This window comes from Talpa occidentalis, unplaced genomic scaffold, assembly GCF_014898055.3.
Source record: "Talpa occidentalis isolate TD23 unplaced genomic scaffold, MPIMG_talOcc4v2.1 talOcc4.9, whole genome shotgun sequence".
Taxonomy (NCBI): domain Eukaryota; kingdom Metazoa; phylum Chordata; class Mammalia; order Eulipotyphla; family Talpidae; genus Talpa; species Talpa occidentalis.
Genome location: NW_023605305.1, coordinates 7,877,133 through 7,904,136, shown reverse-complemented (window position 1 = coordinate 7,904,136; position 27,004 = coordinate 7,877,133). Strand labels below are relative to the sequence as shown.

At 49.4% G+C, this 27,004-nt stretch overlaps 1 protein-coding gene across 1 annotated transcript in view; it reads right to left on the bottom strand.

Annotated features, from left to right (window-relative positions):
- FHAD1 (forkhead associated phosphopeptide binding domain 1) overlaps positions 1 to 27,004 on the bottom strand; it is a 98,591-nt gene that overhangs the window by 44,096 nt on the left and 27,491 nt on the right. Inside the window, 9 exon segments of the mRNA XM_054691201.1 lie at positions 7,052 to 7,247; positions 8,096 to 8,248; positions 8,931 to 9,014; positions 11,286 to 11,393; positions 14,544 to 14,648; positions 16,238 to 16,327; positions 17,250 to 17,380; positions 20,979 to 21,102; positions 24,324 to 24,551. Of these exon segments, the coding sequence (XP_054547176.1) occupies positions 7,052 to 7,247; positions 8,096 to 8,248; positions 8,931 to 9,014; positions 11,286 to 11,393; positions 14,544 to 14,648; positions 16,238 to 16,327; positions 17,250 to 17,380; positions 20,979 to 21,102; positions 24,324 to 24,551 (1,219 nt within the window).

Genomic DNA, 27,004 nt, shown 5'->3' with positions numbered 1-27,004 from the left:
CCACATTTTTAGAGTTGATGATGGGCCATAATGAGAATCAGGTTCCCCCTTTGGGAGAAGGAGCAATTCTTTATTATATTTCTGGTTACAAAAGTTACACGTGTCTATGACACAAACTCAAACATTACAGAAATCTCTGTCTTCACTGGCCAGCACACAATAGACCCATGATGGATAACTGTTGCATGACGGAGTGAAAGTCAAGGTCCTCTGTGAACCCCCATGGTGGGGCAATGCTCTCACCAGCTTTATATCTCTTTCCCCAGATTTCTCTTTTGGTTGGATACTGACACTTTAAAAATACAAACACGGGGGCCTCCCTGGTGGCGCAAGGGGTTAAGCACCACGCTGTGAAGCAATCCAAAGCCTCTGCAGCACGAGTTTAATCCCCGGCCGGCCAGGGAGCTACCCACATGACGCAGCAGACCTCTCCTGTCTCTCCCACTGCTCCTCTCAGCAGTGTATTTCAGTCAGTCTGCCTGTTCTGCTCCCCACTCTGTCTCTGGTGGATCCTCTCACCCCCCGCATCTCTGGCCTGTACCCAGCTCTTGTATGCATAAATAAATCTTTACCAAAAGAAATACAAACCCAGTACTACACATACATATTGTATCACAACTTATTTTTTTAATTTAAAAATACTGCATATCTTAGATATCTGAGCACAAAAAATTTCCTATGGGTGCAGGAAAGCCTTTTCTTTGTAACAAAGTCTTGTAGAAAAGTCACAAACAACTGAGCTTGCAAAGAAAAATGTAAAGAGTTCTTTCTTTCTCTTATCAAGAGTAGCATGAGAAACCAGGCAGGAGAATTGTAGAATCAACTTTCATGAGTCCTTAGATATTTCCTATCTTCCTGGCTGGACCACACAGCCAGTCCTTCACCCATCAGATCTTTAGTAATAACTCCAGCCTGCTGGGCTGCTCATGACATCACCCAGCAATACTTCAAGTAGTTTCCCTCTGCAGTACTAGAGCTGGATTCCCCAGGATTAACCAACCTAGTTTCGAAGGTGTGATCTCTTAGGATAATATTCTAAAAGGCAGATGGTACGGTGGTGAAGAGCAGGGATTTTATTTCTTGAGGGAGCTGGATGGAGCCCCAGTTATACCACTTGGCAGCTGGGATGCACAGGCCATTGTCAAGACTACAAGGTGGCCTGGGTAAGGTTCTCTGGGCTCCCACCCAATGGAGTGTTTGTGACCCATTTGGGGTCAAGTGGGGATAGGCAGGGCTTCCTGGTAAAGTGACCTTGGTGTGAGAAAATCAAACTGCCCTGCCTGAGCGTATGCCCATCTGGGTGCCACTCACACTTAGGTCACGTTAAATTGACAAGCATTTGCTGATGGTGACAGCAGCTGCCATTTACTGAGGCTTGCTGTGACCCAGGGTCTAGAATTGTTTTCACGTCACGTCATTGAGTCCTCAAACCACCCCATAAGATTTTATCCCTTTTTTTTATATAAATAAGGAAATGGAGACATACAGAAAGTAAGTCACTTGCTCAATCAACTAGTAAGTGCACAGTTGAGACTCAAACCTTGGCAGCTTGCCCCAAAGCCCAAACCACTCTGCTTTAAGGCAAATGAGGCTTGACTTGGGCATGGCTCATGGCGTGCATCAGGGGCAGCTCACTGTAGGGAACAAAACCTCCTTGCTCTGTCTCTGCCCAAATTATTGACAGAACCTGTCTCAAGGAATTGGGGATGTACCTGCTATACTCTGGATCATCAGAGGGAGTGCAGAGTCACAGAAAAACACACAGACATTGGGATCACGATGATCTCATACACAGGAAGCCTAGCCCTACCATGTCCCAGCTGTGTGACCTTGAGCAAGTTTCTTAATGTTCTTGAGACTCAATTTCCTTACCCACAAAATAAAGACAACAATAGTACCCAGTTCACTGGGTTGTGGGAGGATTAAAAGTAGACAATGCATATAAAATGCCTGACATGCTGGTAAGTACCAAGGCGGAGCTAAATAAACCATGGTTCCTGCCCTTCTAGAAACTGTGAGCACAGCTCCTAGGAGTGCTTGTGGGTGCTGACGAGTGACTGGGAACCCCTGATGATCTCAGTAATGGGAAGTACCTTGAATCACCTTATCAAGGTGGAATAATTGTACAATATTTTATGAGCCAGTTTCTTCATTTGCAAATGAGGATAATGGTAGCTGCCTCACAGAGGTGCTGGAAGGATGGACGGGGATAATGTATGGAAAATCCTTAGAACAGCAACTAGAATACAAGCCCTCAATGATGAATGTTGTCCGCCATCAGTACTGTCCTCACCTTCATCATCGCTGTCATCATTCTCATCCCATCCCCATTCTAAGCATTATCATTGCCATCATGGCTGTCATTGCCACATCCCCATCCTCACCACCATCACCAACATCCTCCTCCTCACCACCATCATAATCAACACCATTATTTTTTTTTAAGATTTATTTATTTACTTATACAAGCACTGGGTACAGTCAGAAGCACGGGAGGGTGAGAGAATTCACCAGAGCCAGAGCAGGGAACAGAACAGGCAGTCTGACAAAGTACACTGCTGAGGGGAGCAGCGGGTGCGGCAGGAGAGGTCTGCACGCCATGTGGGACCCTCGCCTGGCGGCTGGGGATCGAACCGGCGCTGCAGAGGCTGCGGGCAGCTTCACAGCCCAGTGCCCAACCGCTGTGCCACCAGGGGAGGCCCTCAACACCATTTTTATCTTCACCGTCAACACCACCACCTAGCCAGCCTCGCCATCATTATCCTCACCATCACCGTCCTCACCATCATAACCTTTGCTTCTCCTCCCCTCCTATGTAGATGGCTGTGTTAGGAATTACAGTAGCAGAGAATACAGAAAATACTCATGTTCCTCTCTTTCTTTTAACCTTTTGGGACCCTATCATGATATTGCTTGTATTAGAAGATCAGGTGCCTTTCACCATCAACTCCCCCTACTGCTGAATGAACTAGAAACGAGCCCTACTCATCAGCCTTCCTGTTATTACCCTCCATCCTTCTCTGGCTTCTTAGAACCAAGAAGCTGTAATCCCGGAATACAGTCTGTTTTCCCCCAGCGGATGTTCCATAGAGCATGTTTTAAGAGATGTTAGATGGGAGCTAAGGGCAGCAAGGAGACATGTATTTTGGGAGCCCCCTATTCTCTATCCTGTACTTTTGGACCCACAGAGCATATTATTTTAGAGCCTCTTGCTCAAGTCTCCTGACTCCATGAATTTAGGGAAAAAGATGGTGGGTCTGAAAAATACTGCCTAAGGCAAGTCTTACTCAGCCTTTCTGGAATTGCTAGCCTGACAGATTACATAAGGTAACACATGATCTTATGTAACTTACAGGCATTGGCTACAGTGAGTGGAACGGTCTTGGAGGGGGCCAAATAGTGGGGAGGGGACATGTACAAATGGCTCGGCCACCATTACTAGGACAGATCACGGCCTGTCTTTCAGTTCCAATCTTAAAGCTGTGGTCCTCGTTTCACCTGATTTCATGTACCTTCCTGTCTGCTCTGCCATGATTACAACAGTAACGCTGGGGTAGGGGAGCCCCTGGGTTGTTGGGGTAAAACCAGTCCCTTCTGTATGCTCTATGGGAAGGGCAGGGGTACTTATCTTGTTTCTGCTTTTGATTTTTTTTTTTAAAGAACTTTGCATCACCTTCTGGATTGCTTTGGAGACATCCTGGCTGGGATGTTGAATCAGTAGAACTGAAAATCACACCTCTATTCTCATTCATTGCTGCAAGAATGTCAAATTCCTAAGCCTCTCGGAAGGGTGATTTGGCAAGGAGTATTAACAATCTCTAAATGTGTGTCTCCTTAGGGTTTGACTCTGGGTTCTCTCCCTTCTTATTCAATACTTCCTTTGTAAGTGTTACCAGTCACGCCTATGTCTTGTCCATCCATCCATCCATCCATCCATCCATCCATCCATCCATCCATCCATCCTCCATCCATCCTCCATCCATCCTCCATCCACTCATCCATCCCACAGATATTAAGAACCTACTGTTTAGCACGTGTTCTTCTAGGTTGGGGGACACACCATTAATAGATAAAACCTTGGCACCCCAACTTTGACGTCCCATGGACACCTCACGCTCATCTTCTTCCTCAAACCTGGTCCTGTGTTCCGTGTTCTGGATACTCTGGATGTAGGTGAAGGAACCACATCTGTCCTTTCATACAGCAGAAACCTGAAGGCCTATAGACCCTTTTCTCTCTGTCACTTTCCTTCCAATCATATCCAAGTGCACCACAGAGGCCTGTTGATTGATCTCTTCACTGTCCCTGGAATATTCTCTTTCTCTGCTCCCACTCCTGCCTTGTGTGGGCCACCCCCTCTCTTTGACAGCTTCCTAATGCCTTCCCTGGTACTGCTCCATGGTGGCCCACATTTTCCTCCCCATATTTTCCATTGGTGTCCAAGATGGTCGCCTCCAAATGCAAATCCCTTCCAAGAGTTCCCTACTTAAAACCATGGGCTTCTTGCTATTCCTAGGACAAAGCAGGGCTTCTTACCAGGGCTTTGCAACCCCCCTGCAGACCCTCCTTGCCAGCCCTGCCCCATCCTGTGCTCTCATTTCTCTTGGCTCCTTTTGTTCTTCATGCTCCCTACCCTACCCCATGGCTCCCTTTGCCCCAAATGTTCCCCCTTCCCTTCTTTGGCAAATAACTCCTATGCATCCTGCAATGCCCTGCCCTCGCTGACCAGAACAGAGTCCTGCACTTCTCCTTTGTAGCAACTGTCACCATGAAAGTTTTACATGTGATTTTCAGCAAAGGCCCACCCTAGATCTTATGGTCACCAAGATTGTAAGATTTATGGGGGCAGGGATAGTGCCCCAATTTTTATAATGAAAAATTCAAATATAAAGTTGGGGGAATTTTGGTGCCAACATCCATACACCTGTGACTTAGATTCCACCTGTTTCTGAGCCATTTTGGGCCTGCCCCGCACTGTGCCTGGTGTCTAGCAGGCATGAGCTGAATCTTTGTTGCTCAAAGGGGTCGATGTCCTTCCTCCTCCGGGAGAACGAAGATGTGATGGATCTAAGCAAGGATGTTTCCTAGCCTTATCTGCAAGTGTGAAAAACTGGAAACAACCCAAATGCCCCTGACAGGGGACTGGCTAAATAAATTAGGGTACATCCTACACGATGGGGTTCCATGTAGTAACAATGATGATGTTGATTTGTGTGGATGGACATGGGCGTTTCCGACGTACCAAGGGGGAAAATACCAAAGAGAGTTGGATACGACACTGGTGTTTTGTTTTGTTTTGTTTTTGGTAAAACTGAAAAATCAATAAATATATAGGTAGCGCCTACTCTGTGCCAAGTACTGTTGCAAGCACCCCACCTAGAACAATGCATTTTAATCCTCACAGAAACCCTGAAGGACAGGCACTCCTTATTATTCTCATTGCACAGGGGAGAAAACTGAGGCACAGTGAGGGTAAGTGACTCTCCTCAAACCACACAGCCATTCCCAGAGAAAATGCCTTGGAGGTTACACAGAACATCGCACAGTATTGACAACAGCAACGGTGGGGATGATGTGGAATAGCAGATTCTTTCTCTGCCAGTGGGAATGCAAAATGGCAGAGCCACTCAGGAAGGCGGCCTGGAGGTTTCTTACAAGGCTAAGCACGCGCTGTCACACCATCCACGAGCCATCGCACTCCTTGGTATTTCCCCAAAGGGACTGAAGACTTGCGTGCACGCAAAAACCTGCCTGCCAAATGTCTGTGGCGGCTTTATTCATAACCTCCCCAAGCTGGACGCAGCAAGATGTCGTCTCGTGGGTGGAGGATAAACAAGCACCGGGTGAAGACCAGGAGATGTTCTTCAGTGCACTACGAAGGCACGAAAAGACATGGAGGAAGAGGAAATGCCTATTTCTAAGTCAAAAAACCCTAATCTGAAAAGTGGTATAATTCCAACTCTATGACATTCTGGGAAAAACAAAACTATGGAAACAGTGAAAAAATCATGGGCTGTGAGTTTGAGGGAGGGTGGAAGAGGCACAAAGGGGTGACAAGGGGGAGCACAGGGGATGTTTAGCAGTGAAACACCCTGGGGGACGCTCTAAGGGCGGGTACATGAGTCCAAACCCGCGGGACGTCATCGCCACTAGGGGAACCCGGGTGTAAACCGTGGGCCTGGGTGATAATGGCGGGTCTGTGCAGCTTCTTCAGGGGTAACCAAGGTGCCCTTCGACCCAACTTGATAATAAGGGAGCCTGTGCACGTGTGGAGCTGGGGGTGTCCAGCAAATCTGCACCTTCCTCTAAATTTTGCTGCGAACCTAAAATTGTTCTTAAAGAAAAAAGACTCGGGGTCTCCCTGGTGGCACAGGGGGTTAAGATGCAACCTATGAAGCTGACCGCAGCTATCGCAGCACGAGATCGATCCCTGGCTAGGGAGCTACCCACATGGCGCGGCAGACCTCTCCTGCCTCGCCCGCTGCTCCCCTCAGCAGTGTATTTCAGTCAGTCCACCTGTTCTGCTCCCCACTCTGTCTCTGGTCGATCCTCTCACCGCCCGCACCTCTGGCTTGTAACCCCGTTCTTGTATGCATAAATAAATAAATCTTAAAAAAAAAGTCTGAAGAAAGCAAACAATGTAAAAAAAAATGAACAATGATGTAAAATATATATAAATAAATTATTAAAAATGAAAAAAACTTCCCTGGATTATTAAAAAAATAAAGAAAAAAGTCTGTTAGCACACATAGTGGTAGTTACTGCTGAGCGATCGGATTTAGCACCATTTTGATGTAACTTTCCCTTGGCCTCAGTCATGCCTCATTTCCCCAGTCATCACACCTCACTCGTGTGTGTGTGTGTGTGTGTGTGTGTGTGTGTGTGTGTGTGTGTGAAGGAAAATAGCTTCTCAAGTGGGGAAGCCGAGTCTGCCGGCAGAAGGGAACCCTTGGCCGCGGACCTAGGAATCCTCCTCAGCAGATGTTCCACCATGCAAGGTTCTACACGGCATGTTCGAATCATGCAACTAACAGAAAAAAGCCCCAGTGACCTTTGTCCGAGCTGGATAACTGGATCCCCACGTCCTGGAGGAGCCTCTCGATGTCCTCCAGCCAGGACAGTGCCCCACGCACGATGTCCAGCGCCACCTTCTGGAGCCCCGACACCGGTGGGCTGGTCTGCAGGAACTGGAGACGGTCCACCTCCTTCTTCAGGTCCCTGCTGCAGCCAGACATCCTCATGCAGACCTGGAAGGAGACGAGACGGTGAGGAGACCAGACACAGTCATCGGAAGTAGCCCCGACGTGACTCGCCAGGAGTCTCACCTCCTTGAAGAGGGCAGGTCCTGCCTGGACTGGACTGGGGCCACCGGGCTGTTCTTTGTGGGGGGCAGCTTTTACTGATGGATTTTGCACTCTGCCCTGGAATTTTGATGGTCAGAGCCCTCAGTTCTAGGGACAAGTGATTAATTCCAAAGTCAAACTACCAAGGGCATTTTGGCTGAAACAAGAACCAAATCTGGCTGCTTCTATTCATCCCGATTCCTGCTGAGATCAACACACAGGCTGGTCCGAAAGCGGGGTTTCCTATTTGAAGAGTGCTGACAAGTCTGTGTTTGCACAGACTCCCCAAATAGCAGCTGCTGATTTCCAGAGAAAGCAGAAGCAGCTGTCTGCCCGGATAAGCTCTGTCCCTGCGGGGGTTCTCGGTCTGTGGGGGCGACCAGACCCTCTGGTCCTGGCTCCTCCAGGGACATAGCCACAGCGGTGAAAATAGCCTCTGAGTTGTTGGGCTACAGGAGAAAGTGTGACTCCAGAGCAGGAATGGCCTTTGGATTCTCTGTAGATAACACGGGGTTGTTTTCTTGGCCGGGGCTGGGGCCTCCTGACGCCAGCACCTGGAGTTGCTGGGGGTGCGTTCCTGGGCCACACCAACTCCACCTCCATCTTGGAGGCCCTTGTTGTCTCCAACAAGATAGTGGAGGAGGGAAGCTGAGGGTGTCTGCCCAACCCGCTCCACGGAGGCGGAAGCATTTCCCAAACGAGGGGCGCCACCTTGAGACCCAGGGGACACCTGTGAAGGCAGAGGGGGGCACCTGGCAGCTGTCTAAGGACGACTTCAGCCTCTCCACGTTCTCGGTGAGCTCCTCCTGCTTGGAGCTGCTGAGCTGGGTCTCCTTCTGCAGGCTCCACTTCCTCTGCTGCAGGCTGATGTTGTCCTCCGTGACCTGGGTGATCTTCTCGATTAACTGGTGAGAGAAGGCGCGAGAGGTTTAAGAGGCAAGTGACTCAGGGAGGGTCTGGACAGCGGCTCTGCGGGGACATGGCCCGTCCCCCAGATGCTTCCGGTGACCAGAGGTCATTAGAACCGGAGGCCTGTACGGTTGCCACGAGTTTGTTCCAGATTCTCCTGCCTCGTGGCCATGATTCCTAACACGGAGCCTGCCGCCATGACCCCAGAAAGAGAAGGGCCCTTCTCTGCTAGCCGGCGGCAGCCGCCCAAGGCGTTTTCTCGCCCGTGCTTTGGCACAGAGGGTGGACAAGAATAACGGGAAGAGGGACAAGGCAGGCAGTCGTGACAGCAGGAGGCCCACGGTCCCCTTGATCTCTCCTCTTCAGGAGGAATGAGCCCAGATGTGTGGTTGGGGCCAGGCCGCCCCCATTTTCTCACAGAGCTAACAGAGGTTAATCGTTGTGTCTGGGGACCAGAGATAGGCCTCAGGGGTTTCCTTTGATTTTCACAGGAACATTTCAAGGGAGTTTAACTGGCTTTTACTTTAAAAGCCAGGAAATCCCATCAAATCATAACAAATCTTTGTGCTGTAGCAACAGTGTGAAAAATAAGTGTCTCTAACAACAACAGAAGCAGCTGCTCCTGGGCCTGGAACCCCAGAGCCCCCAAGACGAAGACGAGAGGGGGAGCCCGCCCACCTGCTGATCGGTGATGGGCTTGTCCTGGGACGGCTTCACGCGTCCGTAGGTGGCCTTGATGACCTGGCTCCTAAAGTGCTCCAGCTGTAACACAAAGGGGGAAACTGAGTCAGAGGGGCAGCCTGGGTGGGCTCTTCCCACCGCCCCGGTGCAGGAGAAGTCCGTAAGGAACCTGCACATCTTTCATGGTCATGACGGGTCATTCGGACCTTCACCTCTCTCTGGATGGGGTGGAATCCACGATGGGGAGAGCACAGCAGGCTTTAATCACTGGGTAGGCCGGTCCGCCTAACCCGCCCCGCCCACGTGGTCAGCGCACACACGTCCTGAGCCCTCAGAAGTGCCATTTGCTGCCAATTATCCAGTGGGAAGTCTGGGGCCTGGAGCACTCTTCCCTAATTGCTAAGCTGGCACCAGACTGTGAAATAAATATTGAGGCTGTCAGACCCAGCCAATTGTGTAATCAGCAACCGTGCCCAGGGCTCCCTTCTGCATTTTGTGCCTTGGACTGTACGTGTCTCCAGGAGTGTGTCTTTGGATTCATCTCTATTCTCCGGAGCCTGGTACAGTGCCTGGCACCCGGCAGGTGCTCTGCAATGACTTGCTGGAGGCTTGCATGTAGGGCCAGGGTCCTCTGCTTCAGTTCCACCAGCAGTTATTGAGTGCCTCCTAGGTGCCTCCTTGGCATTTTCAGGTGACAGTTGGTGAGCTAGTGTGGCTCAATCAAATCGAGGCTTCTGAGACTGAGTTCAAGGTGGCCCAGGCACATGAGAATGCGAGACTATGAAACCCAACTTTCTCTGGGATTTCACCAACATGGCGGCCCTGAGTTTTGGTTCCCTGGCAAAATGTTTCCGAGGACTCTAAAATCCAGTTCTGAAGGGACCATGAGGGCTCCTGAATCAACTTAAAGGTCCACAGGCCCCAGGACACAGGTGCTTACTGTACCCGGGGAGTCCTGGGAAACCAAGGAGTGGAATGGAGCACGTCCTGAGGACACCTCCCAGTCAGGCAGCTGGAAGTGGCTAGAGTATCTCCAGCCTGCCCTGTGCTTTCATGCCGAGGGGAGGGTCCCAGCTGGCCCATGGAGAGGGTGATGTACATAGAGAGGGTCTTGTGAGTGGTGGTCCCCCATGGCCACCAAAGACACATGTGGGGCTGTGTGGGGTAGACGGACAATTCTCTGGACAGTGGCTCAGTGTTGGGGTCACCTGCCGCACGGGTAGCAGGGACATGGAGGCAAGCAGGTGGGTGGGAAGCAGAGAGGACCCTCACCCTCCTCGGGTGAGTCTAGAGCGTCAGTCTCCCTGGGGTGCTCTGGGTGCTCAGAGCCACCGCCAGGACCTGGACCCTTTGGCAGGTGGCATAGAGCACCCCAGGGTGTGTTGGGGGTACAGAGTGCTGGAAAGGCGAAGGGGGTAGCCCAGGAACACAAAGGGGGCCCTAGATTGGCAGTCTCTCTTCCCTGTGATGAGGTCGGCACCCTCTGGAGAAATGACACGAGAGATGGTGATGGTGGACGTTAGTTGAAGGGGCTTAAATGCTGCCCATGGTCAGCATGGTGACTTAACACCCATGAGCCTCTGCGGTTCATGGGACAAAACCTGGTCATGTGCTTCATGGCTTGGACTGCACCAAATGGCAGGTCTCTGGAGCTTGCTTGGTGGGATGGAGGGAGCCAAGGGTTGTGGTATATTCCAGACAGTCAGCGCCCCCACCTTGGTTTCCCATTTGCTCCCCCTGGCCCTTTGGTAAAGGCTTGTCTGCATGCTCTGGCCCCCGTGTGCCGGCCACAGGCTGAGGGAGGCTCCTGGGTCATTTTGGTCCAGAGCATTAGAGAAATGGCCCTGGACCAGCCCGGCCAGAGCCCACTCGCCACCCTACCCAGAACCTTCTCCAGCAGCCCTGGGCTTTGACATCCTGGATGTTACTTAATTAAGAAAAGTGTCATTTGTTAATGGACACTGACAGTGACAGCTGCTGGGGGCCCAGAGGAAGAAAAATGGTGATGAATGTCAGGACAAACACTGTGAGAGAGAAAGTGCTGGTAATACCATTGGGGGTAAGAGGCTCAAATTCCCCAAGAAGGATCTGCATGGTCCGTTAATGGGGACAGACATGGAGCCAGGATCGGCTGCTTTGCCAGGGTCCTGCAACCGCAAACAATGAAAGTGGGCGGCTTCCCAGCAGGAAAAGGCTTCATGAGCGCCTCGGGGATGCAGAAGCCACAGAACGCTTCTGCCTGGAGATAAGCGGGAGTGTGAGACCACAGTGTCTTCCTCCTCCTGTGCCCACCAGCCCCGTGGGAGCAGGAAACCTGGGCACAAGGGCCAGTAGAGGGGCTACGGAGCCTACCTGACCTACTGCCCTTTCCAAATTGACTCTAATGAGGTTTTCTCTGTTCCCCATTTCTTGTAGCTGAAGCAATTTCCTTCTGGAATCCTCCTGAAGCTTCTCTTCAACCTGAAATGACGATGAAAGCATGCTCTCGCTGCTAATGTGGTCCTAATGCACTCTGGGGAAATTCTTCCAGGAGGTCTAATGGCCACGGGGGAGGCCCGGAGGCGTGGGGACCCTGCAGCCCATGTGGCAGGGGTCACACTGAGCAGGGGTGGGGTGGAGGCAGTCCCCCAAGAGGCAGAGCCTAGGGGAGAAGGCAGAGCCCTGCACCCTGGACTCGACTCTTGTCAGATCCCAGGCTCCACAGGCTCTGGGCCCCTGGGAAAGCCGGGCAGGGACTGGTTGTCTCATCCTCCTGTCAAACGGGTGATAACACTGGCAAGGGCTCTATGAGTGTGATAGGTATTGTTGTCCATTATAAAAGTGGACAGAAACACCCACCTACTAAGGCGTCAGGAACCAGCTCCTGATGGGTAAATGTTACTTTTTGGTTTATGATCATAACTATTTGTCAGCACCACGTTTAACACACTCACTGGAGGAAACTGCTCTGGGGGGATTGCTAAGCAATGCCTTTTAGGAATTGCAGCCGTAGAAGGCTTCTGAAGTGGGAAAATCTGCCCTTTTACTCCTCTGTGTCGATGGAGAGCTTGGGCGCATTCCATGCTCCCCTCTCCTGGCCATTATAGGAAACTGCAGCTGCTCAATTCATTCCCTAAAGAAATAATTTGGAGGGCCGGCTGATCCCAGGGCTCAGGTACAATCAGGAAATGAGGCAAATGTTGCTAAATAGCCCCAAGCCTCAGATCCAGCTTCAGAGGCTGCCCTCCTCATGCCAGTAGATCCTTCCCGCAGACCTTGTGCAGGACCCCAGCCAGGCAATGAGCACCTCCGATCTGTGATAATTGATAGCCCTGACTCTGTTTTATTTCCTTCTGGTACGTCTTTGCTAGTGCTGGGGTGTGGCAGGGGAGGGTCGCCAAGCCACGTTGCTGCTTTGTGTGCCAGAAATCTTCAGTGACGCAAATGCTCTGTATCTGCACTATTATGGCAGCCATGAGCCACATCTAGCTATTGAATACTGGCGTGGCTGAGGAGCTGAATTTAAACGTTTTTTAAATTTTGGTTAATTTTGATATAAACAGTTGCAAGAGGTTCGTGGATGTGCCTAGTGGTGGGTGTAAGACAAAGCTGGTTTCCCACATTCCCTTCACTTACTGGCTCTGTGGCCGTGGTAGGTACTTTACTAGTGACTAGTAGCCTTGAATCTCTTGTCTGTAAAATAGATCATTGAGCTATTGTGAGGAAGAAAAGAGAGACAATGTGTGGCCTAATGACTAGTACAGGAGACATTGTAGCTATCCTTTTGCCATCACTACTAATTGAGGATGTAATCACATCAGCCCGCTGTTCCAAAGCCTTCAGAAGCTCCCCATTACTGATGTAGTATTCAGCCGGAGCACTGCAACTAATGCAAAACCCAAGCCAAAGACTCAGGAAACCCACATGGACTCCAAACAAGGTAGATAAAAATTAGTCCACACCTAGATTAGTCAAAATGAAAGTGCTGAAAATCAAGGGAAAAGAAAATCTTATAAGCAGTCAGAGGAAGCTTATACAAAGGTACAATAGTTATACTTACAGGTGACTTCTAATTAGAAACAAGAGCCAAAAGACAATAGAAAGAGCTACCTAATCCTGCTGATAATGTGCTGGATTCTTCCATCACTACATAGAATTCAATACTTAGGCAAAATGTGTTTTAAGTGTGAAAATCTGTCTTTAGGGGTACTGTGAAAGAAGAGTAGAAGTAAGAAACTCAGTTTATACTGAATTTTGTTAAGTCAAGGTAAATGCTTTTTCTGAAACATTTCCAAGCTAATATAGAGAAAAAAGGAATGACAGAAAAAAATCAACTCAAAAGTCAAGAGAAGAGAGAAAAGGAATACAGCTCAGATGGCATAAATGGTGCCGAGGAAGAAGGTAAATGTAAAACAAACACACCAACAATTACATTACATATAAATGGACTAAAAGGTAAAGGTCATCAAACTGGATTTTATAAAAATGATATGCTATTTAGAAGAGATATAGCTAAAGTTTAAAACAAAGTTTGACAGAAAAATATGGGAAAGATATGTGTAGGGTAAGGTAAAAGGTAGCAGGCTTTCCTGCCCTCCCGCCATCAGGATAGATGATGGATCCCTGCGGTCCTGAATGCATGCCTGATGGCGGACACCTGGAGTAGGGTGTGGGCATAGGTAGATGGGATTCACCTGGGCTAAGACTGGGCTTTTAAGGGCGGCGTCACGGGGACGCCAGCAGAAGCCGAGAGAAGCCGATGCAGAGAAGGAGAAGCAGAACCATCAGAGAACGCTGGAGAGCCTAGACAGAGTGAAGACTTGCTGGGGGCTGGGAAGCCTGCCAGCCTCCCGGCCCCCCAGTACTCCTGCCTGCCGTGTACCTGGTAAATCCCAATAAAAGCCTGCAAAAGCCACTGAGGACTCTGACTCCTCCTTTACCCGGTCTGCATGGGATCATAGAAAACCTGCTCTGTGTCATTCCTGACCTTACAATATGCTATGTAAAGTCTAACCAATAAAATCGAGGGTAGCTCTTGGAGTCTATTAATGACAAGGTAGGCTAGTTAAAAGATACTGCTAGAGATGAAGAGGGGCATTTTATGATGGCCAAAGGTTTTTTTCCAACAGCAAAGATTAAAATTCTAAATTTATGTGCACCTAGTTACACAGTCTCAAAATACATAAAGCAAAAATTGACAATACTAATAGAATTCACAAGTCCACAATCAAGAGGAGATTTAAAAAACACATCTCTCTCAACAAATGATAGAACATACAGACCAAAAAAAAAATTGAGACCATTTCAATTTAAACAACATCCTTGGAAAAATTGATTTAATGGACCAATTCTTTTCTGGATAAATTTACAAAGATAAGGTAGTCTAAGGAAGTGGCTACACATGGGAACTTTGGAGTCAGAAAGACCTAGATTCAAATTCTGACCCAACTACTCTCTCTGAGTAAACTTTAGTGACTTCCTTCACCTTTGTGTGCCTCAGTTTTTTGCACCTGTCAAGGTGGGTTAATACCAGCACTGACCACATGGTGTCACTGTGAGGATGGAGGGAGGTGATATAAGAGGCACTAGCAGCCCAGGTGGTCCACTGGGCCAACACTATCCTTGCTGTACCTTGCTCTTTTCCCGAAGCGTCTTAGAGATCATGTTCTGTTCGGTAGAACTCTTCTTCAATTCATCCTTGAGCTTCTTCATTTCTTTTTCCATGTCTTGGATTTGCTGAAAGAGTTTCAACAACCGGAGAGTCAACTTGATTGGAAAGGGCTGAATCTTCGTAACTCATTTCAGCTGGTCATTAAGATGGACACCTAGTCTGGTATTCGGGTAATTTCTTCCCTGAGGGAAAATTCCACATCTGTAGGGCTAAGTAACCTTCTTTTCAATATAGATATATTGAAAGTGCTGAGTAAACGCATGTGATTAGTTTCTTTTGAAAATCAGCACGGATCCTGGATTAAACAGTACAAGACATCCATCAACTCATTAGAATCTCTTCTTTAGGGATGTACTTTTGGGATCAATGTAAATAAGGCTAGTAGAAGACACAATGGGCATCACCTGGGGGAACAGAACAATGAAAACCTTCTGTTTCCCAATTTGAGGCAGAGAAGAGAAATGACCCCAGTGTGGAGAAAAGCATGTCTCCACCTCACACCTAGAGTGCTGTGCTCCCCAATGGGTGGAAAATTAAAACTGGTTGTGAGCAAGAGTTCAGCTGACTTGGGGAATGAATATTTTCATTTTGATGGTCAAATTATCATTGTATTTATTTTTGCAGTCACATTCTATCTAAATCAAAGGATACCTTTTCTTTTTCTTTTATGTTTAAGGATGGGTATAAGATGGATGTACTCAATTAAAAATATGTCAGGGAGAATTTTAAAGAGCAACCACTCATTTATGAAGACACTGATAAACAGACAAGAGAACGGCAAGGACTGATAAACCTGGCTGAAGTCAGGGTTTCCCTTCTACACTTGATCTTAGCCAAAAGGCCGAGAAGCAATTTTGGGTGGTTCCCTTCTAAATTAAAATTAACAGGTGGTTCCTATAAGACGCCTCTGAAAATGGGTATCAATATAGGAACCAAAATTTTGTAGTTCTAGATGCTTAGGGACTCCACACCTGCAGGTCTACAGGCGCCAGGTTTTGGTGAGAGCCACCGTGATGGGCTCAGAAGTGGCCATGCCCTCCCTGCAGGTGGACAGAGTCCAGGGGCTCTGGGGCCAGGCCCCACCCTCGCTGTGTCATCACCAGTCTTGCCAAGAGGTCCATTACTGTTCCCTTTTTTGTTGCCAAGTGAACTGTAGGCTTATATAGCGTGGAATCCTCCAGTACATTCACACTGTGGCTCTAAGCATTGACGTGAGTCATAAGTGAAACCTGCTTTGTGGAAGCGAGTGTGTAGACAGCCAAGCCTGATACAATACGGTGGGACACAAAGGCCTGGCCATTGCAGGTCCAGGGTAGAGGACCAGAATGAATTGCTGGCAGCGTGTGGGGGTCAGGAGGTCACCCGTTCCCCCCCATCCTCATCCCAAGCCCAGCACCAGGGGAAGCCAGATGAGGACCTGGGAGGAAACTGTCCAGAGAGTCTTGGGAGAGTCTATTTCCCACAGTCTTTTCACTCATCTCTTTGAGGCCAGAGGCAGCAAATCAAAGAATTCTGAGACTTCATTAGTGAAAAAAAGACCAGAAAACACCAGCACTTATGCCATCCAGGGGGCCGTGGCTCCCGGCATGCCCCGAAGGTCACCTACCAATGGCGGGGGTGGGGGTGGGGTGAGGGGGTTGGTGTTTCAACTCACAGTTTTATAGAGTTTTAGCTCTTTCTCCTGGTTTTCCCTGTGCTCTTTCTGACTCTCTTCTCTTTTTAACTCTTCTTTCAGCACCGAGCACTGCAGAGAAAAGGACAACACAGAAAGAGACTGGTGTCAGCCATGCCTCACGACAGAAGTGGCTTGGACCCTGGCCTGTCTGACCCCGAAGCTCGTGCTCTGACTTCGACCGGCCTGAGCACCAGGCTGCACTGCTCTCCAGCCTTTGCTTTGGAACTTGAGGCTCTCTCCCTGCCCAGCAGGAAGGGCTCTCTGCGGCAGCCTCTGTGAACCTCCAGATTGGCAGCTGAGATGAAAGTCGGTCATTTTCACCTTGACTCATTCCATCGTGCCCATCGCACAGACACCGAGACATCTTTGCGAATGTCTGATCTGCTTGGAATGCAACGTTTGCAGAAAGTCAAAATGACATGTAAACAGCTCCTCAGTGGCTTATGTAAGGCTCCTCTCTCTTCGGAGGGGAATTCATGTGTGCACTGAAGCAGGAAGGCCAAAGAGGAAGCCCCGGTCTGCACCTGGCCCTCCAAACATTCTGCTTTGAAGGCGACTCTGAAAGCCATGAGGCCCAGTGGCCCTCACCCCCTGGAGACCCCCTGGGCAGTTTTATGGACCCTTCCAAAGGCGATCCTGCCTGTGCCTGTGTTTGCCCTTGAGAAAAACAAATGAATTGATACTCGGTATTAGAAAGTTTACTCCATTTGAATAAATATTGTGCTCATTTTGGGCCAGCTACATGCCATATTTAAAAAGCTGCAAAACCTTGCTTTTCATCTTCTGGGTGGCCAAGTCTGGCTTTGGCCCATCCTGCAGCTCTCCCCCGTAAGCCCTTGGGCACCGGCCCCATTTTGCCATGTGAGAGGAGGGCCAGGTTTGGAATCCAGGGCCTGGGAATAAAGGAGACTAGTGTGTCATACAACTCCACCTTATTTGCTCCCCAAATCTCCCCTCAAGCTACAAACAGCGATGATGAGGTAACACTCACTCTGGAGTTGAGGGCGTCCAGCTGGTGATTCTTTTCTTTGTTCTCACTTTTCAGCTGATTCACCTCCTGCTTTAGCTGTTGGACCTGCTCATCCTTGTCTAGCAAGTCTTTTTGCAGAGAAGACACTATCCCTGTACGGAAAAAAATTCACAGTGGTCAAAGAGGCAGTAAGGATTGCTCACCACTGACACCCTGCTTGTGAGGGTGCCCCTTCCAAGCCTGGGCTACCTCTGGAGCTTGCCTGGAATGGAAGAGGTTTACCTCCAAGCATCTCAGAGCTAGCAGGCTCTGTTCCTGGGGCTGAGAAGGCCCGGGCGTTCTCCAGCGGCCATGATATGGATGGGTTCATGGCAGAGTGGACATGTTGGGGGCGGATGACAGCTGATGGATTCACTCTCATCTAAGTTTGGAACCGTCTCTACCACTTGATAGCTTGGGGGTCTTACCATTCACCAGGCACTGTATCTGCCCACAGAGTGATCATAAGGGTTCAATGAGATGACGTATATAAAGTATACAGTAGCGAGGCTGACCCTCAGTGTTTGTTAATGGTGCCTATTATTTTTTGTGGAGCCAGCTCCAAAATGGCGCCACGACCCTGGGCTCTTGGAATCCCCACCCTTGAATAGTGTAACCAAATGTGATACACTGGGTGGCTTCCTGGGTTGGGTTGGGAAGGACACCACGGTGGCTTCTCTGCTCTCTCTTGGATGGTTCACCCTGGCCCAGCCAACCACCATGTTGAGGACGCCCCAGAAGAGGGGAAGTGGGGGGAACCAGCCTCCAGCCTGCAGCCACCCCGGGCCAGCCAGCCTGGAGCAGCAGGGGGCCTCCAGCCTGTAGGTGCCCCAGCCTTGGGGCAGCCCATGGAAGAGCACGAGCCAGAACTAAGTTCCCCCCAAATTCTGAACCACAGAAATGGGCGAGATACTAAATATTGGTTAGGTTTTGCCCACTAAATTGTGAGATGGCTTGTTACGTAGCAGAAGATGATAAACGCATTGTTGTGTTCTGTGGAGGCGGTGTGGCAAGGCGGGTACAAACAAATCAGTAATTTTGGATGATGGCACAAGGGTCTTTTCTTGGGAGAACATCAGGCTTAGTTGTACTGGTAAGTGTCAACCAAGAAGGCTTGTGAATAAAGAGCACTAGGGCCAAGAATTTCACTTTGAGGGCCTCCCCTGGTGGCGCAATGGTTGAGCGCCGGGCTGTGAAGCTGTCCGCAGCCTCTGCAGCGCTGGTTCGATCCCGGCCACTGGTGAGGGTCCCACATGGCGCGCAGACCTCTCCTGCCGCCCGCTGCTCCCCTCAGCAGTGTACTTCGGTCCTTCTGCCTGCTCTGTTCCCCGCTCTGGCTCTGGTAAATTCTCTCACCCTCCCATGCTTCTGACTGTACCCAGTGCTTGTATAAATAAATAAATAAATGAATGAATAAATGAATAAATAAATAAATAAAGCTTTAAAAAAAAAGAATTTCACTTTGAAAGTCAGCTCTGTCCCAGAACACAATTAAGTTCCTTGCAAAGAGGTCACTCCCTTTGGGCTTGTCTGTAGGCTCGGCAGGTGCCGCCGGAGCAGCTGCCCTTTGAGTTATCTTGGCTTCAGTGGAGGCCATGCCTTTCCAAGCCCCGCGTGGATCAGGGTTCTCCCTTCTGCATGAGGGGAAAGGAGTGTGCTTCCAGATTGTTCCCTCTGCTCCTGTGGGTGGATTTTCCTGCCCACAGACCTGAGCTGACCAGTACTTAGCTGAACACTTGTGGGGACCCCCCCACAGATCACAGGGGCAGCCTAATTCTCCCTGGCTCTTGGCCCAGCAAACCCCAGCTGTGCTGGTCTCTCCAGCCCCATCCCCTTGCCTAAGGGGCCTGCTGGGCGGGGCAGGGCCCGACTCTGGCCTGCTGACTGCAGTGAGGGACAGTCTGCTGGTCAGCCAGCCCTCGCGGCTCATTCTCCTCTCGTGCCATGTGCTGTGTGGGGCTCAGTGTGTGAACACCATGGTCTCATCTTTGCTCTGCTTGTTGTTTCTCAGCTGTCTCAGGCCAGGAGTACATCCAGGCCCTGTTACTCCTTCCTGGACCCTGCCTCGCTCATCATGGAAGCTGGGGGTGTGATGGCCTCTGGCAGTGGCTCCCTGAGTGGCTGCCATGAGCAAGGGCCCTGTGGACCCACCACAGACCCCAGTGTACCCACCATGGACCCCAGTGGAAGCAGGAAGTGAGCCATTGAGACTTGGGGGCCGTCTGTACATGCATTCTGTGATCCAGTGCTTCTTGTACTTGCACGTGTCCACAGAAACCTGGGGTGCTGACCGGGTTCTGGCTGAGAAGGTCGAGAAGATGGCCTGAGACTCTGCATTGCTCAGAAGGACCCAGGGAATGTTGACCCAGGTCCTTCCAGCCCACCCCAAGTGTTACTCAACTGGCATCCTGATGAGAGAAAGTGGTATCGAGCTGTGCTTGAAGCTCAAGGCAGGGGAGGGACAAATGAGTTTATTTCTGTGTTCCTGGTGCCCACGAGGTGCCTGGTCCAGTGCAGGACATTCTGAGGTGCAAGCACCTCAGACAAGCACGTGAGGACATTCTGAGCTCAGGAGAGCAGGGGCAGAGGCCTAGTGGTAGAGTGAGGGATGCGTGGAGATGGGCAGAGAGGGGGCAGCGCCCAGGCTGGCGGGATTCACAGACTGACTCACACGCGGCTCAGTGCGCTGCTTTTGCAGCTGTGCATGCGTTTCCAGCAGAGTACCAGGGACTTTCAGAGCGATGTGCCCTACCCCAAGCGGCCTCTGCCACCCTCTCCCTCTCCAGAGGGATTCTTTCCTGCTTTAAAATCCCCAGTGGTTTCCCATCACCCTTAGAATAAAGCCCAGACACCTCCTCAGGCTTCACACAACCCACAATCCCTTCTCGTGACATGCCAGGCCCACCCATGTTGGCCTCTGAGGCACAGCCAGTTTGTTCCAGCCTCAGGGCCTTTGCCCTTGTCTTCTCTCTGCCTGCAACACCATTCCCTCCCATCTGTGTCTGCTCTGCTCTTTCACCTCCTCAGAGACCTGCCTTCCCCACCTGCCTTGCCCACCTGCCTTGTCCAAAATTTATAAATTAAAATATTTTATTTACATGATTACTTGTTGAATGTCACCCACCCCCAAATGTGACCGCCACGAGCACAGGGACTAACTGTTGTGCAGGAGAATGGAATGGGCACCTGGTAGGTGCTCAGCAAACCCGTCCTAGGATTGAAGGGGCCCGGCTTTGGGTAGTTGTGCCTGGACCACGCCCTCCCAGCTCCTACAGTAGCGAACTCCCTGTGGGTCATTTAGAAAAATGTCTTCACTCAGGCCCAGGTGCCCTGGGGTGAAGGAGTTAGATGACCGTGCCTCAAAGCAGAGACCCCGCTTAGCCCACATTTGGTTTGTGACCAGTGAGCTGGCTTATGGAGGGCCCTTGCCACCCAGCATCCTGAGTTCTTGCTGGCGAGGTGACAGTCTCTGGAATCTCTATCAAACCCTTCCTTCGAGTCAGGCCCTACCCTGGGAACTGGCATTAAAGCTCAGGAGGATGACTCTAATTCAGAGACCCACAGCAGCCTATGGAGCTGTGGACACCTCTGAGGCTGCATCCAGGCTCAGAGAGAAAAAGTGCAGCAGTTGATTGGTGATGTCTGCCCTGGCCTTGGAAGCAGGGGGTGGGGGGGCGGTGGCTCTCGGGCTTGGCGCCCCAGGTTGCTCACCTGCGGACAGGGCCTTGTCCCGCCTTAAGTTCTCACCCTCTTTCTTCAGGTTTGTGATTTCTGAGTTCCTCTCCAACATTGTCTGGCACAGCACCTGGCTGTATCCTTTCTGGAGGGCGCCGATCTGTAGGAGGAGGAACACGGTGAGGTGCCGGACAGTCTGGGTCTGCCAGAAGCACAGGCACTTCTCCAGGGCTGGGCAGGGAGACTCAGAATGGTCTTTGGGGTTTTTTTTTAGCTTTAACTAGTGGAAGGGACAGCAGAGGACGTGTTCAGTGACCACCAGTCCATATCTTTGTGCCCACAAAGGGTTATAAAATTATTAATGAATATTTAATATTAATATTCAATTATTAATTCATTAGAAAGTTAATTCATTCTAGTGATAATAGCAATTGCTTATATTTCATAGGAAGCCCTTCCTGCGTCCAGCTTAAGAAACCCATCTTAAGCAGAAATACGGGAATCTCTGTCAGCTGCCAAGTCACCATGTTGGCAGGGCGGAGGGCTCACCACCAGATGGTGCCAGCAGATAGTCCCGGCCCTTGGTTACTCCCTGAAAATCGTGTTAATCGTGGTGGAATTAACCGAAGCATCAAGATTTCACAGGTTCTCTGAGTCATTTTTTTTAAACCCTAGTGGTTCAGGTTCTATGGTATGTGGGGCAGTTATGCTTCCGTTCTCCCTGGGACATCTGAGACATCAAGGGAGGGGCCAATGCCAAAGTTGGGGAACGCAGGTCGCCCTGTCCTGCCTCCCTCCCAAGGCCACACTTTTGCATGTGTGGAAACTTGGAGTATAAAAAAATTCCCCTCTTACTGTTCTCTTTGGGGGAAGTGCAACCTTCCTGTAAAAAGGTACTTGGAATGATTTTTGAAAAAAAATGCCTCCAGCTCGTCTTAGCCTAACGCGTCTATTTTCATGATACCAGAGGAACCACACAGAGAGAAGATTCCAGAAGGGATGGGCAAGCCGGCACACTGCCCTCAGACTGGGTGCTTCTGACAGATATAAAATATTTCATTCTGCGTGCCAGAGTTTTAGGATTTCAAATTGTGGGAAAACTCCAAACCATCCTTAAACATCTCTATCACCTTCACTCCCCAAATAAAGATAAAGATATTGGCTTTAATTGTTGTAAATTCCAGGATGGTTAATGTCTGTTATACTAGGTAATAAAATGGGCACTGACTTGAAAGAAAGTTAATAGCATCAGGAGAAGGGATTGCCTCCAGGTAGTAACGCAGCTGCTGATGAGCAGGCAGCACGGGAGGCCCCAGAGCTGAGCATCTCCCAGTGATACTGAGAGGATCGAAGGTCTTAGAGCAAATCGCCATGCACACACTTTCAGGGGTCGAGAGAGAATATATAAGGCAATAAATCAACCTGTCGGGTGGCGGTTCCTGTGGCCGAATGTCCTGCAGGCAACAGGATACTTAAGAAGCTAGAATGTGAGCAGGAGGAAACTGGATGAGCTCAAAGCAATGGCTGCCTCTGGTTCAGAAATGCCTTGTTCTAAATCACTCCCTTTCTGTTATAAGTGAAGACCAAGGGGTGGGGGGAGGCTACCATGTGATGAATCAGGGCCATTATTTCTAGATATTTTCTTTGTAAAAAAGATTGCTCCGGCAATCACTCACCACTTTAAACAATACTCAAATCGTGACTTGCTGACATGGTTATGCGGGAATTGCTCCTCCTCGTCCGTGTACCTGGACAGGCCACGCTCGACCTGGCTCAGGAGAGCGGGAAGATGACTGGAGGGGTTAGTTCTCCAGCCACTGCAAAATGGGGTTCAGATAGAAAAAAAGGTGCTTGCCAACGGGTTGTGACTGTTTGTGGGGGTCAAGTTAGTTGTTTTCTGGGATAGCGCCTACAGGGCCCCCCTGCCTTTGCTGTTTTTTCAAACAATGAAAGTCAAGACAGTCATTTGTTCTTTTAAATATTGGGGAGTGTAAATGTCTACTTGTTCAGGCCTCACTGGTAAGTGACTGCAAAAATCAGGGAAGGCAAGGATCAGGTCTATCTTGTTCTTTGCTGAATTCCCAGAGCCTGGAAGTGGCATGGCACAGGATCAGCACCCAATAAATATTTATTTGAATGAATGAATGGGTGGATGATGGATGTGTGGGTGGGTGGATCGATGGGTGGGTGGGTGGATGGGCGGGTGGATGGATGGGGGGATGGGTGAATGGATGGATGGATGGATGGATGGATGGATGGGCGGATGGGTGAATGGATGGATGGATGGATGGATGGATGGATGGATGGATGGATGGAGGGATAGGTGGATGGATGGATGGATGGGTGGATGGGTGGATGGTGGATGGGTGGATGGGTGGGTGGGTGGATGGGCAGATGAGTAGATGGGCAGATGAATAAATGAACAAACAGACAAGGTTCAATCAGAGTTCTGAAGGGCATAGTCTGCCTTCATGGAGCTTACAGTCTCCTGGGAGAAGCTCCTAGGTTCACTACACACAACCTGTGTCCTTTCTAGGGCACCATCTCTAGGACTGGAGCTGAAACAGGAGCCAGAGAGAAAAGGCCTCACGCATAACCAGGGTTTTAAGCAGCAAATGCACCGAGGGCAGAATTCATCCCGGGCCAATTTCTTTTTCATCAACTTCGTTGAGATATACTCTATCTACAAGATCAACAGCCAATTTTAAAGTGGTTCTTTTTTAAGAAAAAATTATTGTTTAGATCTAGTTTCAAGAGAAAGGCACATGACTGGTAAATCCAGAAATTCCAGGTAGAGAATTTTTGTTTGATGACATTCCCCATAAGTGAGCCAGTGAGCAACCGTCTTCACGGTTTGAAAAACACCGAGTGTTTGGGATATGGGGGTTCCTTGTCCTCATGCTCAGCTGCTAGCACACAGCCTGATCTGGCTGGGGTGGGGTGGGGTGAGAACTGGTCATGGAAGTGAGTTGGGGGAAGTAAGACGTGCAGGTGAGAGCATGGGGTCTGCAAGGAGCAGACCTAGTTTGGAGTTACACCATTACCTCGACCTTGCTGTGCAAGCTGTACCAAGTTCCCAGGCCTTTCTGAGCCCGCTTCAATCTCCTCACTGGTATAACGCTACGTGTCAGATCAAGCTGGTGCATGGAAGCCTCAGTGCTTGCATGTAGTAGGTGCTTTAAAAAAAAAATCTAATATTCTTAAAGACTGGGACCTCACCAGGCTGGGACCTCACCTCCCTAATTCCTGGGAGCTGTGTGCTAACCCACCTCGCTATGCTGACTCATCCTTCTCTAGCTGGGCGGCTCCCCAGGACCCACCTGGGAGTTGTTACCTGGGTGTTGACCCTAAACCCCTGACTGACTCGCCTCTGAGTCCTACCTGGTTTTTCAGGTTCTGGATCTCTTTCTGTTTGGCACTGATGTCTTCATCCAGAACCTTCTGTGTGACCACCCTCTCTTGTCTGGAGGTGACTGAGTCCGACAGCTTCTGACTCAGGTCGGCCAATTCATTCTGCAGGTTTGCTATCATGGCGTCTTTGTATTTGGATTCAAGTTCAAAATCTGAGAGGCGGCTGACTTCTTTTCCCAGCAACAGAATTATTTCGTCCTGGGTGGAGGTCAGAAGGGAAATTTACTAGGTGGGGGTCTGGGTGTAGGGCTGAATCCATTAAGAAAATGTCGGTTGTGTTTGTCACTTGGAAAACTCATAGAGACAAGAGTTTGATTAGAATAATACTCCTGTAAAGGCTGTTTACACTTCAGTGGTGAGGAAACTTGCCTTTTGCGTTCAATTACGCTGTCATATTGAGAACAGCCTTTTTACTTGGGAACTTTGGTTGCTAGAAAATTAACTTATATTATTTTTTATTTATAATATTCAGCCTGGCACACAGGGGGCCTGGGAAAGGTAATTAGGAAGATGATATTCTACTTGATCACATTCTGCTTATAATGAGGGCTGTTTTTTAGTTAAAATTTTTTAACATGTTCTGAAATAATGCTTTCTCTCTTTCCTCTTTTCTGGCATCCCCTGCCCCTCTGACTATAAATAAAAATTTATTCCAGGTAACTGAGGCTGGGAAGTAATGAGACAGGAATGGTGATTTGTTTGTGTGGCTCATGCAAACTATAGACTGGAAGGAACAGATGCTGACTGGCTTGGCCCACAGGTAAAAGGAACCCAGAGCTCCAATGCCTCAAAAAAGGAAGAAAATAAACACTGCAACTAAATAATGTGAACTAGCTCAAAAGAGGCTAAAAAAAAACCCCACCCCAAACTTCTTACAGGAAGTCATCAATAAAATGTCAGAAGGGTGGACAAAAATTCCCCAGATGTATTTTCAAGGGTAGTGACAGAATTCTGCTTTGAAAGAGATTTCCACTCTTGCAACAGTTTTCTGTCTGGTGGAAGGAGGTAAATGGTCAGTTTCAGCCAGTTCATGGCCTGGGGAGCCACCCAGCCAGCCTCAGGAGCTTCCAGCTCCCTGACTGGGTGAAGGACAGGATTGTGGTCATGACTGCACCGGGCTGGCATTGCTGACAGCCGCCAGGAGTCTTTCTGGGGGTCGTTGCAAATGTTCATACAAAAGCTCAAGAAATGAGATCAAACAGATTCCATTCTCCCAGGAAGTTCCCACTTCACACAATTATAAGTCTTTCCAAGCTTCCATGTTCAGTCAAGTGCTCATTAATTATTCATTATTGAGCAGCAACTATTCCAGGCTCTGTACTGGGCCCCGGTGGGTGGAAAGAAGCCTGCAGGGTGTGGTTTCTGCTTTTTCAGTGCCTTCCATGTGCTCTTGGTAGGATGTCAATCATGCCCTGCTCCCTCACATCCCTCTTCCCTGTGTGCCTGAGCCCCATCAGAGATTTCATATATTGGTTCCTGGAAAGGCTCTTGTCTTCTTTTGAAGCATTGACATTCCATTTCTAGGCGTGTGTGCTTGACTTTGTCTTTCCAACATATGAAGCCAGCCTGCTACAGAAGCCAAACTCCAAGGGAAACAGAAGGGAGAGGGTGGTGGGAGGGGTGGAGGGAACAACTCTGATAACATCATTCCAGCTCCTGGATCTAGCCATACCTGATGCTAGTCGACTTTTAAATTTTCTAGTAGGTAAACTAATAAATGCCAAAAATAAATTTTGGCCTAAGTTAATTTGTTTATCTCCATTTGCACTTGAAGTTGGCACACTGGGGCACACTGGCTCATAAACAGAAAAAAAGGTAAAAATGTGATTTCATTATGTTTATAGTTTAACAATTGGGCTGGATTAAAATACGAATGCTCTGCAGCTTCCGCTAACAAGCGGTGGGGTCTACTTTCTCCACCCCCTAAGTCTGGGGTGAGTCTACTTTCTCCACCCCCTAAGCTCAGACTGTGACTTGTTTGACCAAGAAAATTTGGTGGAATGATGTTGAACAATTTCTAGGCAGGTTCTTAAAAGGCTTTACAGCTTCTGTCTGGCCCGCTAGGAACGCCAAGACCACCACACTATGAAGCTACCTGGGAGGAAAGCTAGGTGCAGAGAGAACCCACAATTCAGGTATCAAGGCTGAGGCCCCAGGCCTGGGGGTGAAGTCATTTAGGACCATTGACCTGGCCAAGCCACTGGCCAACTTTAGTTCCATGAGTGAAGTCAGGGGACACCTGCAGAAGAAACTTCCAGGTCAACCTGTAGATGCTGGGAAATCCCAGCTTGCTGTTTTAAGCCATTTGGGGGTCACATATTATGCAGCCTTTGAACCTGGCTTCTCACCTCACGGCAACAGTTAGCAAAGTCTGACACCTGACATCTTGGTAGGATGTCAATCATGCCCTGCTCCCTCACATCCCTCTTCCCTGTGTGCCTGAGCCCCATCAGAGATTTCATATATTGGTTCCTGGAAAGACTCTTGTCTTCTTTTGAAGCATTGACATTCCATTTCTAGGCGTGTGTGCTTTGACTTTGTCTGTGTCAGAACCACTTGAAACCTCAAGTTGCAGGTTCCCAGGTGGAACAAGATCCTGGGCAGCTCTGCTCAGTCTGCGAGCTCCTTCCAGCGCAGGCCCTGGGCCTGAA